At 39.0% G+C, this 14,435-nt stretch overlaps 1 protein-coding gene across 30 annotated transcripts in view; it reads left to right on the top strand.

Moving 5' to 3' along the window:
* Positions 1–14,435, top strand: part of CADPS2 (calcium dependent secretion activator 2) — a 494,741-nt gene that overhangs the window by 427,603 nt on the left and 52,703 nt on the right. For 18 of the 30 annotated variants that reach the window (XM_021078970.1, XM_013985671.2, XM_013985668.2 and 15 more), the window contains 4 exons: positions 4,429–4,584; positions 6,457–6,604; positions 7,352–7,366; positions 12,700–12,774. In XM_021078970.1, the coding sequence (XP_020934629.1) occupies positions 4,429–4,584; positions 6,457–6,604; positions 7,352–7,366; positions 12,700–12,774 (394 nt within the window). The remainder of the gene's footprint in view (positions 1–4,428; positions 4,585–6,456; positions 6,605–7,351; positions 7,367–12,699; positions 12,775–14,435) is intronic. The other 12 variants (XM_013985664.2, XM_003134729.3, XM_003134732.3 and 9 more) reach the window with 3 other exon arrangements.

Below are 14,435 nucleotides of genomic sequence, written 5' to 3' on the forward strand. Positions count from 1 at the left end.
TTCCTCAACTCTAAAATGGTTATGACACCTAATTTAAAGATGTTTTTGTGAGGATTTTATAAAACTGTGGGAGTTATGCTATAGCTCAGCAGTAACGAACCTGACTGGTATCGGTGAGGACAAGGGTTCGATTCCTGGCCTCATTCAGTAGGTTAAGGATCTGGTGTTGCCATGAGCTGGGGTGTAGATTGCAGATGCGGCTCAGATGTGGCATTCTGATGGCTGTGGCGTAGGCCTGCAGCTGTAGCTCCCATTCGACCCCTAGCCTGGGAACTTCCGTATGCCGCAGGTGTGGCCCTGAAAAAGCAAAAATAAATAAATTCATAAATTGAATTAAAAAATTGTAAAAAAGTGCCTGGCACAGCCTAGGCTTTCAATAAATGATATCTTCTCCTACTCTACACTGTGACTGTAACTGTAATTATTACTCCCATCCACCTTCATCATTATTATTCGTAACTGTATGGTTTTCAAAAGTGTGAGCCTCCCAGCAATCAAATGAACTCAGTAATAGTCAATGCTTTGTACAAAGTCTCTTATGAAGTCAGCTAATAGAATAATAATTCGAAGAAAAAGAGCAACCATTTATTGAGAATTACAGAGCCAAATTCTATATCTCAGTTAAGTCTTATGATAGTCCTGTGAGGTAAATGTCATTTTTCCCCATTTTACCATTAAGGACACTAAGTCACAAAGAAGTTAAGAAGCAGAACTTGTCCATGTCTCACAGTAAGTAAGTGAACCCAGGTTTGCTCAACTCCAAGCCCTCACTCCTGTGTTAATATGTGGTGCTTCCACAGAATGTATTGATGCTAGAACTTGTCCAGTGTCTTTCCTACCTGTCCTACCATATGTCAGATCTGTTCCCGGTGCAGTCTGCATACAGTTGAAAAAAGAGAGAAGAAGAGACCAAGAGAAAGAATGAAAACCTACAAAATATGAGTTCCTATTGTGGCGCAGTGGAAATGAATCCAACTAGTTTCCATAAAGATGCGGGTTTGATCCTTGACCTCACTCCATGGGTTAAGGATCCAGCATTGCTGTGAGCTGTGATGTAGGTCACAGAAACAGCTCAGATCCCACATGGCTGTGGCGTAGGCCAGCAGCTGTAGCTCCGAGTCAACCCCTAGCCTGGGAACTTCCATATGCTGCAAGAGCGGCCCTCAAAAGCAAAAAAAAAAATTTAAAAGATAAAAAAACAGATTAGTTCTGCAGTGTTTCTTTAAATTTGATATAATCACCCTACTCATAATAATTATTAGGATATTAGGTTACATGTGAATCTTTTTCAGGCAAATGCTTTGGGCTATTATGGTGTGTAGATTGGTGTCTGTTATGTGCTCAAGAATTATTTATGAACTTCGTGATTTTTTTTTTGTACTTCTCTATACTGTTTTATAATTCTACTCCCCTTCTTCCTCATGTCCCATCTGTTTAACATCCTTGATTTTAATGAAGGAAAATATAATGGGCACTGCCTTGTGAAATTTACTGGGTTGCTTTTTTGTTTGTTTTGGTCATTACTCTCTTGGCTTTAAACCCTAAATCTCATTATTGGCAGCTTCTTCTTTTAAAATGACCTGTGTTTCAGGACAGCAATGTCCTGTCTTTGTAACAGAGTGTGACTTTATAAATAAAGAGCTTATACGTCCATCATTCTGGACAAATAAAAATATGGTTTACAAGTTAGTCATCATTATCTTTATCTGCCAAGGCTGTCAACATAAGGCTCTTTGTCAGGGTGGCCAGCGTTACTCATAATGTTCCGATGTCCTTGCATCGTTGTTTTAGCTTTTCTTAGAAAGCATGAAATAGCAAGAAAAGTTTCCCATTTTACGTATGTAAGAAATTAAAAATGAAACTACTGATAAAGAGAAGAGATACCAAAATGTCAATGAGTTTAAAGATATTATCTCTCCCTACTAGTGTATAAATCACCTTAAGAGTTGCTCCTTCAAATTGCTCCCTGTATATAACATCCTCATTCTGGGTTTTTTAGCTCTAGAAGTGAATACCAGTAAGGTAAGTTTATTCCTGGCATTTTTAGGAAGTTATCTCAGATTCCTTTATTCACATCATAATTCTTTCATCTGTTAATAATACTTTTAGGAATAGGTCACTGATTGGAGATAATTTTAAAATGAAAAGTTCTGAAAAAAATTGTAGGTTATACATGCCAGCTTGAGAGAAACCCTATTTACATTTTTTTATCTGTCGATTTAATTATAACCAACACTCGTTATCTTAATTACATTCCCAATTAAGCACATGTATGGCTCAGAATCTTACCATAATATCAAAGAACAGAAAAAACATATATCTGTATTTCCTGTAAAGATTGAATTGTCACATATTATGAGAAAGGCCATTTTTTAGTAGAATTCTACCTTTACTATTTGGGATTTTGTTTTAATGGTGGTTTTTGTTGCTATTGTTTTTTTGTGCTCTTCCCTACGTTTCTCGAAAGTAAAAAATTATAAGTACGTTTGCTTCTTTGCAAACGTACTTCATTCAATTTCTCTTGAAACGGAGTTCCTCCAGCCTACCAAACTGTGCACTGTTAGATGTATGAGAAGATATTGCATCACCATTTTGTTCTCTTATTTTTATTATATAAATAGCAAGAGCGAGAATTAAATATGGTTTTTTTTCAAACTTTTTTTTTTTTTTTTTTTTTACAGCCGTGTCAGCATGGTAGCCTGGTTCTTTTGTTTAACGATACTTGGGGGGCTCTGAATATTAAGCTGCAGAGATATTAAGTGAGGAAAGTGCTGTGGGTCATGTTCACTGCTTTGCTATGATTGTTCCCTTGAGAATTTAACTCTGAGGACGTCTTGGCTAGACAAGAAGATCAGGAGGAATTACTGGCAGAATGGGAGAAGGAAGGCAAAGTAGATTGGTAATGGAGCTAAGATGCTGAGGGGGGTGGGGGGCAGAAATAAGCTTTTAATTAGCCAGAGCAGGACGTGATTGTTTTTAAGCTGGCTAATTAAGATACATTTAGCTAAACAGTGTGGTGATTTAAAAGGATTTTATTTTCCATGAAATGTCTCGACCATGCCCTTGTGATCAAATATTTTATTTTAAAAAAAATTTTTTACAAAGCTAAAATATAAAGTTTCGGTTAGTATATGTGAAACAATTGTTGGAAAGCTAAGCAGAAATGAATCATAAAGCAGCTTTTGGTTTCTTTCTTTTGTGCTCTTTTATAATTGTTTCCATGTACATGGAAATGTTTTACTTTGAAATCCTGTTTTCCTGTCTCCTTCCTCTATGGCAAAGCTGTGTACTTGCTTAATGGAAAGTAGTAATAGTCCCCTTCACCCAAGTGTTACCTACTCTGGCAGAAATTGCTTTCACGCACGGTGTAAACATTTGGTCCCTAGAGTAACTTTACCATAGTAGTGAGTGCATGGCAGACCTTGGCCCCGCAGTTAGGTTGATGGAAGGGACCCTAAGATATGTGATGCTGCTCAACTTGAGAGCACCTTGAATGTCATTTCTCTGTTAGGCCACGCCTCATACTGTTAGGTTTAATTATGAGCAAGAAAAGGCACAAAGCATTTCCAAGTGGGAGGTTTGCTTCCCTACCCAGCCTGTTATCCCTTTCCCAGTACCTGTTTCACCTTTACTTGCAGTTGAGCAAGTTAGAACCCTGAAGGGAGTTCCCGTCATGGCACAGCAGAAACGAACCCAACTAGCAACCATGAGGTTGTGGGTTCAGTCCTGGCTTCTCTCAGTGGGTTAAGGATCTGGCGTGGCGGTGAGCCGTGGTGTAGGCTGCAGACGTGGCTCAGATCCAGCATTGCTGTGGCTGTGGTGTAGGCCTGCAGCTGTAGCTCTGATTGGACCCCTAGCCTGGGAACTTCCATTTGCTGGGGGTGTGGCCCTAAAAAGCAAAAAATAAAAATAAAAAAAGAAAGAAATCCCTGGAGGCCACACACCTGTAGACAAACAGAGGCCATCAAGGTGACAGAGGCCACATATGCTTGAGTTATGTAGAGCTCCTAGTTGCTGTCATATGGGTTTTCTTGTACAAAACATACTTTTCTAAATTTCTAGGAGGAAATAATGTATTTTATCTTTATCCTAGAGATTGGCTTAAAAAAACAAAACATTTAAGATGTTTGCCCTTATGTATGTAATTTGATTTCTTTCCCTTAAAGAATCATTATCCATTTTACCCCTTTATGTGAAACTTTACAACTGTTTCTATGTTGTTCTCCTTGCCTTGCCTTATTAAGAAGTGAAAAGGAAAAATTATAAGACTGAACAAAGATAATCTTGACCATTAGAGGTTGTTATGCAGTATTTTTTTTATTTTTTCACCGATGGCAGTTGATACAGAAAAGAAAAAACAATGGCTGGGGACCCGCGTAGCTGACCGTGAGCGTTCACAATGTTCTTCATGTTTCCTTTTTCTTGTAGCAATGGCTCAGCAACATCGGAAGACCTTTTTTGGAAGCTTGATGCACTGCAAATGTTTGTCTTTGATCTACACTGGCCAGAACAAGAATTTGCCCATCACTTAGAGCAAAGACTTAAACTAATGGCCAGTGATATGATTGAGGCCTGTGTCAAAAGGTAGACGTGTATTTTTCAAGTTGCTGCTTCCTATGCCAGCTCCCCAAATACCACATTTTACCAAGTACCTTTTATATAACTGTCACACGAAAGGTTTCCATGTGCATGTACTCCTTTTCCAAAATTTGAAGGACATGAGGTCCTTTGCCCTAAATTCTGGGGGCCCATGTAATTGATAAAATTGGCCTGCTACTGTTTTTCAGGTCTCTTAACCATTGCCCTCATCAGTAGCACCTTTACCATATTAATCCTTTCTGTTGTGCTTATTGTCATCTCTCTGGGAATACTGTGCTTTAAATTCCCAAGTCAATACTTCCCAAGACATATGGAAGCAGTCTGTTAAATACTTTGTGCATTACGTACTGTGTCTGTGTGCTGCCAAATGGCATGTTTTCTGGTATTCTTTGTCTCCATCAGGTGAGTTCCAAGTATCCATTTTCATTCTTCAGAACTTCACCAGAAATAAGTGATAAGGCTTGGGATTCTTCCACATGTACATTCATTTTTTAATAGTTCTTAGAAAATCAGCATTGAATCCTGATGAGCATTGTTTTCCCCATTGTCCTTGTTCAAGGTATTTACAGCACCAATGCGGGCAGCGTACTAGAATAACAAATATTAGTTGTAGCAATTGAGTAGTTCTGAATTCTTGAAAGCAAGAAAAATCCTGTTTTTAGAATAATGCTTAACAGCTTCCTAAAGAAAGGCCATGAAGTAGGTTATTTAATGTTTTTTAAAAAATCATGTTCATCATCTCTGACTGATGTATAAGATCTGTGGGATTTTCCTTGGATACTTTAGCAAAACCGTTTCCAAATCACCTGTTATGCAGTTTCTTTAAAAAAAAAAAAAAGAAAGAAAGAAAAGAAAAAGGAGTTCCCCATTGTGGCTCAGCAGAAATGAATCTGACTAGCATCCATGAGGACGAAGGTTCAATCCCAGCCTCACTCAGTGTATTTAGCATCTGGTGTTGCCGTGAGCTGTGGTATAGGTCGCAGACGAGGCTCAGATCCAGCATTGCTGTGGCTGAGGTGTAGGCTGCAGCTACAGCTCCAATTTGACCCCTAGCCTAGGAACCTCCATATGCCATGGGTGTGGCCCTAAAAAGACACACACACACAAAAAACCTACATGCAACTTTAGGTATTTGAAAGAGAAACTAAGTGACATAAAAGAATTACACGTTCTGGAATTCCTGTTGTGGCTCAGCGGGTTAAGAACCCTGACTAATATCCATGAGGATGAGGGTTCCATCCTGGCCCTGCTCAGTGGGTTAAGGATCCAGCGTTGCTGTGAACTGCGGTGCAGCTCGGATCTCGCATTGCTGTGGCTGTGGTGTGTTGGCCGGCAGCTGCAGTTCCAATTTCACCCCTAGACTGGGAACTTCCATATGCCACTAAAAAAGCCAAAAAAAAAAAAAAAAAATTACGCATTCTTTGTTACCCATTTATCCTGTGTTTTAGAGTTTTCCAGATTTGTCCTTTTGATTTGGTAAACCTCACACAGAGGATTTGTTCTGCTTTAATATAGGGAAGCAAGTGATTTTTCTACTTGGATATTCATTCAGGTAGTTCAGTGAAACTACAAGGTTTTTCACTTAAAAGTACAGACTAGATGTACCAGGTAGCTTCATTTGGGTAGAGATGCTGTCTGAGCAAGTGCAAAAGCTCTGTTTAATATAAAATATCACAGTCTGATCTTTCATACAAGACACCTGAAAAGAAGAGCATCCCGCCTCCTAGCTCCCAGGCAATGCCACAATCCCTATTTGCATGTTTTAAATTAGCATCTTGTCGTGTTGATTTCACTTTTACAAAACAGGTGGGACATATGTCAGAATTTCTTACTCTGAATTCATGTTTTAATGAATAGAACAAGAACTGCATTCGAACTCAAGCTGCAAAAGGCAAGCAAAACGACTGACTTGCGCATCCCAGCTTCCGTGTGTACAATGTTTAATGTATTAGTTGATGCCAAAAAGCAAAGCACCAAACTCTGTGCCCTGGATGCAGGACAGGAGGTAGGTGGATCGAATGTCGCATGTGGAAATGCAGCACAGGGTGCCCTGGCAGAGGAGGATGCTATTTCTAGAAGTCTCTCACTTGATTAGATTAAAAAGACCAGGTTCCTGTCTTAAAACTGTTTCATCTTTGCTTTACTATAATAATGGAATATCCCTTTATCCTTTGCTCATGGTAATGTCGTCTTTTTTAATATATGAAGACTGCCTAAAATTCTACAAGTAGCCGTTGAATTTCAGATAGACCTTTTAACAGCTTAGGTGTTGTATATTTACATAAACCTTGCTTCTTACAAGCAAATGAGAAAACTAGGAAGCTGCTTGCTTTGTTTATACAAATATAGAGTATCCGGACTTTGCATCCAAAGAACAGGCCATAGAAATAGCCCATGAATTATTTTATTTACACAAAAGTTTCCATTTTTTAAAGATCAAGTAGAAAGTACTTAAGATTTGGGCTTTGCTTCTTTTTTTTTTTTTTTAATAAATACTCCCATTTATTTGATTTGTTTCAATTTGATTTCTATTTTGTTTGGTTCTATGTTCAGAAATACGGTTTATTTTACCCCACGATTTATTTTTGTTGAGAGTGACTATTGGGTGAAAATGAATCTCTTTTTCTTAGATTTTCTGTTTAAGTTGTATATTTCATTTTATCTTTTCCCATTGTAATTACGTTTTATCATCTCTATTTTTCCCTTATGTTCTCCTTCATCGTCTTTTTTTTTTTCCCATGGCATGATCCAGTTTGGTAGTCAGTGGGTAAGTTTCATTTTTTTTTTTTTAAAGCACGTTTTCACTTGAATTATTATTTTTGTAAGTCTGCATTTTTATTTTCATCTGTTCAAATTTATTTTGGGTAATTCATTCATTTTCAGGTTTTTGGTTTCTGTATATATGCCTAACACACTACGTAGCAATACCCAAAGACACATTAAAACACATGTAGGAGTTTCCCTCGTGGCTCAGTAGTTCAAGAACCTGAGTAGTATCCATGAGGATGCAAGTTTGATCCCTGACTTCAGTCAGTGGGTTAAGGATCCAGTGCTGCTGTGAGCTGAGGTATAGGTCACAGATGTGGCTCGAATCTGGCATTGCTGTACTGTAGGCTGACAGCTGTTGTTCCGATTCAGCCCCTAGGCTAGGAACCTCCGTTTGCCACAGGTGCAGCCCTAAAAAGACAAAAAACAAACAAACAAAAAAACCAAAAAACCCACATGTAAATACTTAAATATTAAATAATGCCAAGGGGAATGTTTCTTCCCTATTAAGCTGCAGAATCAACAAACTACTCTTAATTTTAAAGATAAAATTATTTCAAACCTAATGTATTCACCCTCCTTTAAAGTCTGAATAAATTCAGAAGCAGAGTGATTGCTAATATTTTCAAATGCATATATCTGTAGTATATACTTTTACTAATACCAGAAGAATTTAGAGTTTGGGGCTTTAGCTGACAAATAGTATACATCAGAGTAACCTCTAAATTTGAGGACCAGGAGGCCACACACTGTAAGGTCACTTCATACAGAATCACTCAGTTGGGGGTTGCAATGGGGGACATGCCCACACTGTGATAACAGCCTCTCCTCCCATTCCTAGTCTAGGGTGTACCTGTCAGCAGAGGCAGAGAAGAGGTGGGTCCCCCTCCCCAGCATAAGATTGTCTTGAGGTAGCACCCGGAAACTCAGAGGAACACAGTTTGAAAACCCTTTGGGCCTACAGGATTGACTAGATTTAATTCATTGACTGATGGGTTGGTTTTTCATAAGTCAAACGTTTTTGTTCTTTATGGATATGTTAAGTCTTACAATTCTTACAGTTGACACTTGGGAGTAAACTCAGAACTAACTCTTCACTAGGCTAATAATTCTCACCCAAGCAGAAGGACCTAGATAACTGCAAAAGAGGCTGAGAAGGCCTGCTATTTGTGAACAAACTTACTTAACCCAGAGATAGATATTAGCTCTTTGGCCATAATATATGTGTGTGTGCATGTATTTCATTCTTGGAGCAATTCAGAAGGGAAAGATATATTTCTTTTTTTCCCTTTTATTATTATAGTTGATTTACAATGTTCTGTCAATTTCTGCTGTACAGCAAAGGGACCCCAGTCATGCATATATATACATTTTCTTTCTCATATTATCTTCCATCGTGTCCTATCACAAGTGACTGGAACTAGTTCCCTGTGCTATACAAAAGATGTATTTCTGATACCACAGTGTACAACCTTACAGATACAGTAAGCAACTGATACATGTTATATAGAGTGTTCAGTAATTATCACTCTCTGATCTCTTACAACACGATTGATTAACTCTAATCATCTGAATGAGTAGGCAGCTGGCTTGGATATCAGTAGCTCATAACCACTTTCTCTTGCTTTTCAATAGCCAGATGTAAGCCTTTGATCATCTGCCTGAGAATATTGCCTTAAGTCTCTGTATACACACAGCCATTTCTCATCAGGTTTATAGAATCCTCTTGCCTCTCCCATTAATACTGGATTTATCCGTTTGTTCTTACTGTTATATACATTGCAATATCTGATACACAATAGGCACTTAGTAAATATTTGTTGAATGAACAGACTGATTTTTTTTTTCTTTGTCACTGCTTTAAAAGTCCTTCCCTGTAAGAAACAATTCATTTCGGTACTTTAAAAGAAAAGCAGCACCCACACAAATGACAAAACATTGTTGCATTGTCAAATGATGCTTTACATTAATAGGTGGATGGCTTTGAAGAGTAATCTGCTACTGTTCATTATGTCTGCACCTGTACCTTCTCACCAGAGACAATTAGTTCCCCACAACTTTCACACAATTAACGTAGTTCAGAATGTGCAGGTGTAAAACCCATTAGCAACCCTGAAAAGTAGTAAATGAGAATTTCAGTGCAAAAAAAGTATTTAATACTTTGCTTTTAATCTCCAGTAAATATACCCACATAATTGCACAGGCTTTTCCTCTCTGTACATGCTCAAGTCTTGGAATTGTTGCAGAGGAGTGAAAACATTGCATGCATAGGTGAGCCAGGGGTCCCCCTTTTCTAGCAAGCTGCAAATAAAGTTGCTGAAAAAGCTAGATTGTTATACAGTTTGGAACTTTATAAAAATATAAACTGTATACTCTATGTATGTAAGGGAATTACCGCTGTAGAATCTCTAGTAAACTTGTTATGTTATCATTGCTGGGATAAAACCTTCCCAACTCCTTACCCACAGTGGAGCCCCTTCTGGGCTCCTAAATGAAGATTCTGTGTTCTTATATGGCACAGAATGATGCAGACACCCTTGGCCACAGCCCAGAACAGCATTTAATGGAGTGATTAGTGAGTGAATGATCTGCTCTTGTGACAGCTGCGTGTAATGAGTCAGCAATCTCAGGCCAGTCCCTCAGGGACAGATGTTGAGATCAGGAAACCACCAGTGTTTAGACATCCTTGTTATCCATCCCTGTAGAAAAGCAGATGACTGCACAGGCCTTAGGCAGTCCTGTGCTGTCAGAACCACTGTATCTCATGGTCCATCCGCTGAGGATGAAAGCACTTTAATGGAGCAGGTTGCAGGGTGGGGGGAGGTCGTCCTTATGTGGGGTTTGTGCTCAACTGCAGTAAAATACTTCCATTTCCAGAACTAACAATCCAGTTCCTTTAAACTCATCCCAACAGAAGGACCAAAGTCTTTTAAGGAGGCTGGATTGCGCTGGCATTTGCTTCGTCTCCATTTCTTGCATGTCCACATGCGAACAGTCAAGTGAAACGTGGATATTTACCCCAGTGTAGGGGACCAGGATCTCAGAGCCATGCCTGATCTGAATTCCCTGGGCTCCACGAAGTAAAAACTCCTCAAGGGTTGTCTTAATCCAAGCTCAGAGTCCTCTACTAGAGAAGCAAGGCACCAAGGAATGGTTACTTTTGAGGGCAGCTGTGGGGAGAGTCTGAGTGATCTGGAAAGTACCAAAATTCTGGCATGTAGGATCATTGATCAAACTGGAAATATTCTGATGGGAATTTTACAGGCTTTTATTGTTGCAGACAAAAACTTGGCAGATTTTTAGCAAAACTTTGGTCTGCTAATCTAAATGAAAAACCTATCCGTTTTAGCTTAGGAAATGTGAATGTTTCCAGATAAATTCTGTTCCTCTCTGTTTTGATCTCGTCATGTGTGTGCGTACCTGTCTTTGGAAGCTACCTGGATACCCTAATGAGTGACGACTTCTCCATCATTTTCTCTTATCTATTTGTGGCATTTCTGGGGTATTCTCTTTGCAGAATAGATATGTAAAATGTGACTTCTGAGGCCACCTCCCCATTTCCACCCACAGTGCTCCTAGACCACCTCTGCCAACCATGCAGCCCGAGCAGACCCTGGACGTCCCCAACAGCTTTTAGATTTCATATTAGTATAAATCAGAGCTAACCACGTCAATTTACACCAGCAGAATCTCATAGTATAAAAGCCTAGCGACTTTTATACTATTTGGATTTGCCCCTGGATAACATATTCAAGATGCACACTTTTCTTTCTTCTTCGCTTCCTAATCTCTCTCCCTTTCCATCCCTCTCCCCTTCCCTCCCTCTCTACTTTTGGCTAGTAGCTCAGTTATGAAAAAACAGTCTGATGGTGTATATTATAAGAGACTTTGATGGCTCCTAGGCTCTGTGGCTTTCCCTGCCTTTCATTGAAAGGCTATAAATGACCACTTTGGTGGCTCATCTCTTGATTTGAAGAATTGCCAGTATCAGCCCAACCCAAAAGTTTAACAGTTTAAAATAGTAGAAGCTCCACTATTTTATATCTTCTAACCTTCTGATGGCCTTTCATTATTTTTGAGTTAAAAAATGAAATTTAGGGCAAAGAGAAATATTTGAGGATACACACACACACACAGAAGCAGGAAAAGAAAATAATTCACAAGATCCAAAATTACACCTTCTTTCTTCATTATTTATGCAGGTAGGTGGTGGCTGGGGGAGAGAACTCATTCCTGAGTATTCCAAAGCAGACCTAAGTCGATGTTTTGTTCTGTGTGGAAACTTTGAGACATGTTTTCAGAAGGAAAAAATAGCTTTCAAAAACTTACATCTTTGGAAACCATTCAACCAGCAGCTGTTAAGTTGGTCTAATGTTTATACTGACCTGAGTACTTTTACTCTATGCATTATGTTAGCTGTTCCAAGAAGCCTTGAACCATCAAGATAGGGTTAGTCTTTACAAGTCACATTTTCTGTGAAGTGGCTATTGGGGACAATCAGCCGTCAGATAAATGCTTCTAAAGGAAGAATTACTGTTTAAATGAATGTGCCTTCGCACGCCATCGAAGCCAAAGCTGCTACTTTAAGAATGGGACTCTCTAGTATTCTCTGAAGAAAGCAAAAAAAGAGTCTTTCAGGTTTATTTTAAATGCATCTTTTTTGTATTTACTTTAGGCGTCTTTTTCATGAGGAGGCAGTAATCAGACTATGGGGAGTGAGTGCCGTTTCATTATACCTTTTATGGCCTATTAATTTGTTACCATCTATCACCTTTGTTGATGAAATTTTAATTTTGCCCTTGCTTGAGCATATTGTAAGAATTGTATAAACTGCAGCTCCCTGCGCTGACAAAAAGGTCTTTTCAGAGGGAACAATTGGGAGCTCATTTTATTTCTAGAGCACATTTAGAATAACTTATGAATGAGAGTTGTCAGACATGAACTGCTGTATTAATTAAACCCTTTTCTAGTCTTTTTGCTTCTCCGGCTAAACCAACCCTTTAGAAAAATACACGGCCACCTTAATTATAGAGGAGAAGACAAAAAGTATCCTTCACATTCCTCTGCCTGAATAAGAGTGAGAACTCAATTCACCTATATAATAACCCCATTAGCTGCTTAACTCAGCAGCGCACATGGGAAAATTTTCAAACCACAATGCAAAAAGTGTTGATTGGGTGGATCGTTTTCAAGGTTTTGTTCTGCTTCTAATGTGCAAAATGGTCACTTTATGTAAATCTGATATGTCATAACTAGTAGCTTTAAAAACATTTATGACTTAAGACAAGTTTTGTGTCCACCTCAACTAACACATCATTGTCTTTTCATATCTAGCAGCAGTACCATTCCAAAATAGATGATTTGATTGACAACACCGTAAAAGAAATCATTTCACTTCTAGTTTCAAAGGTAAGGTATTCTTCATTTACCTTTTGAAATCAAATTATTTTCCACCGAGAATTTTTAGAAATATCTGCCTCATGTTTCTAAATACTTAAATGAGAAACAGTAGATTTAAAAACACATGCAAGGAGTTCCTGTTGAGGTTCAGTGGTAATGTACCCACCTAATATCCATGAGAATGCGGGTTCCATCCCTGGCCTCGCTCAGTGGGTTAAGGATCCAGTGTTGCCTTGAGCTATGGTGTAGGTCCCAGATGCAGCTTGGATCCCGCATTGCTGCGGCTGTGGTGTAGGCCAGCAGCTGCAACTCTGATTCAGCCCCCTGACCTGGGAACCTCCATATGCCTTGGGTGCGGGCCTAAAAAGCAAAACAAAAACAAAAACAGATGCAAGAGGAGTTCCCTGGTGGCACAGTGGGTTAAGGATGCAGTACTGTTGCAGCTGTGGCACAGGTTCGATTCCCAGCCTGGGAACATCCACATGCGACTAGCACAGCAAATAAATAAATAAATAAGTGCAAGGAAAGTTCAAATTTTAAGAAAAGTTATGAGCAAATTGTGAATACTCTTTGGCAGCAACTTTTGGTTTGGGGGTTTATCATGAATTTTGGCTTTCCTTAAAATTGTTGTCCTTTTAAAAATAACTCTATCTTCCAGTAAGACCTTATTCTTTCACATTCATGTTCTCTTATGTTTGCCTTATCTCCAAGGATGAGGCAAGTAGTCGCCAGTCCTGGAATTTAGCCCACTTATTGCGGTGACAGCCCTGGGACTCTAGAACTGGTCTCACGGGCGGACGAAGCAGGCTGGCAGGGTGGTGTCTGAGGTTCTCCCCTCCCAGAGGTCTCCCACTATTATTTCCTGTCTGATGCTTCAGACGTCTTTGACAAAAGCTGTGCCCTTTCACGGTATAAGTAGAGATGAACCATAAATGAACATTGCACTGAATGATCAGATGATTTCACACTAGAGTGGAACAGACTGCCTTAGGTGGCATTAGATCGAAGTCTGATAGGAAAAGAGATGAACAACCTGAGAACACAGGGAGCTGAAAGGTGAGGGGAGAAGTGGGCGTGCCCCCAAGGGACACTTTGATAAGAGCAGATACTCCATCAAAGAACCCCAGATCAGGCTTCGTAAAACTATTGGAAGAATGCCCCAAATGCAAAGGAGAAGCCACCCTCAATTTAACAAGCAGACAAAGGACATGTTGTTCAGAAAAGAAACAATAGAGATGCCCAAATATGCATGAAAAATGCTAAGCCTCAATAATTGAAGGAATACCAAAAAACTACAATTTATATAGCATTTTTTCTAGCAAATTAGTATGGATATTTTTACGTGAATACCCAGGTTTAGAAAAGGTGAGGTGGGACACTCACATTGCCTGTATATGTGTGTGTATAAATTGCTACAACCTTTCTAGAAGACAGTTTGGAACTGTTATCAAGTACACATTAATTCCCTTTCACTGTAAATTCCTTTTGCACTTTTTTCTCACTCCTCAAAGAGATGCATTATATATATATATATACAGATTTATATACACAGATATAGATACATAGATATAGATACATATTCATTGATACTTGCCACAATGTTTCTTCTGAAAAACTGGGATCAATTTTAACATGAGGGCAATGGTCAAGTAGATTATGGGACATCCGTG

The sequence above is a fragment of the Sus scrofa genome, chromosome 18, assembly GCF_000003025.6.
Source record: "Sus scrofa isolate TJ Tabasco breed Duroc chromosome 18, Sscrofa11.1, whole genome shotgun sequence".
NCBI lineage: Eukaryota > Metazoa > Chordata > Mammalia > Artiodactyla > Suidae > Sus > Sus scrofa.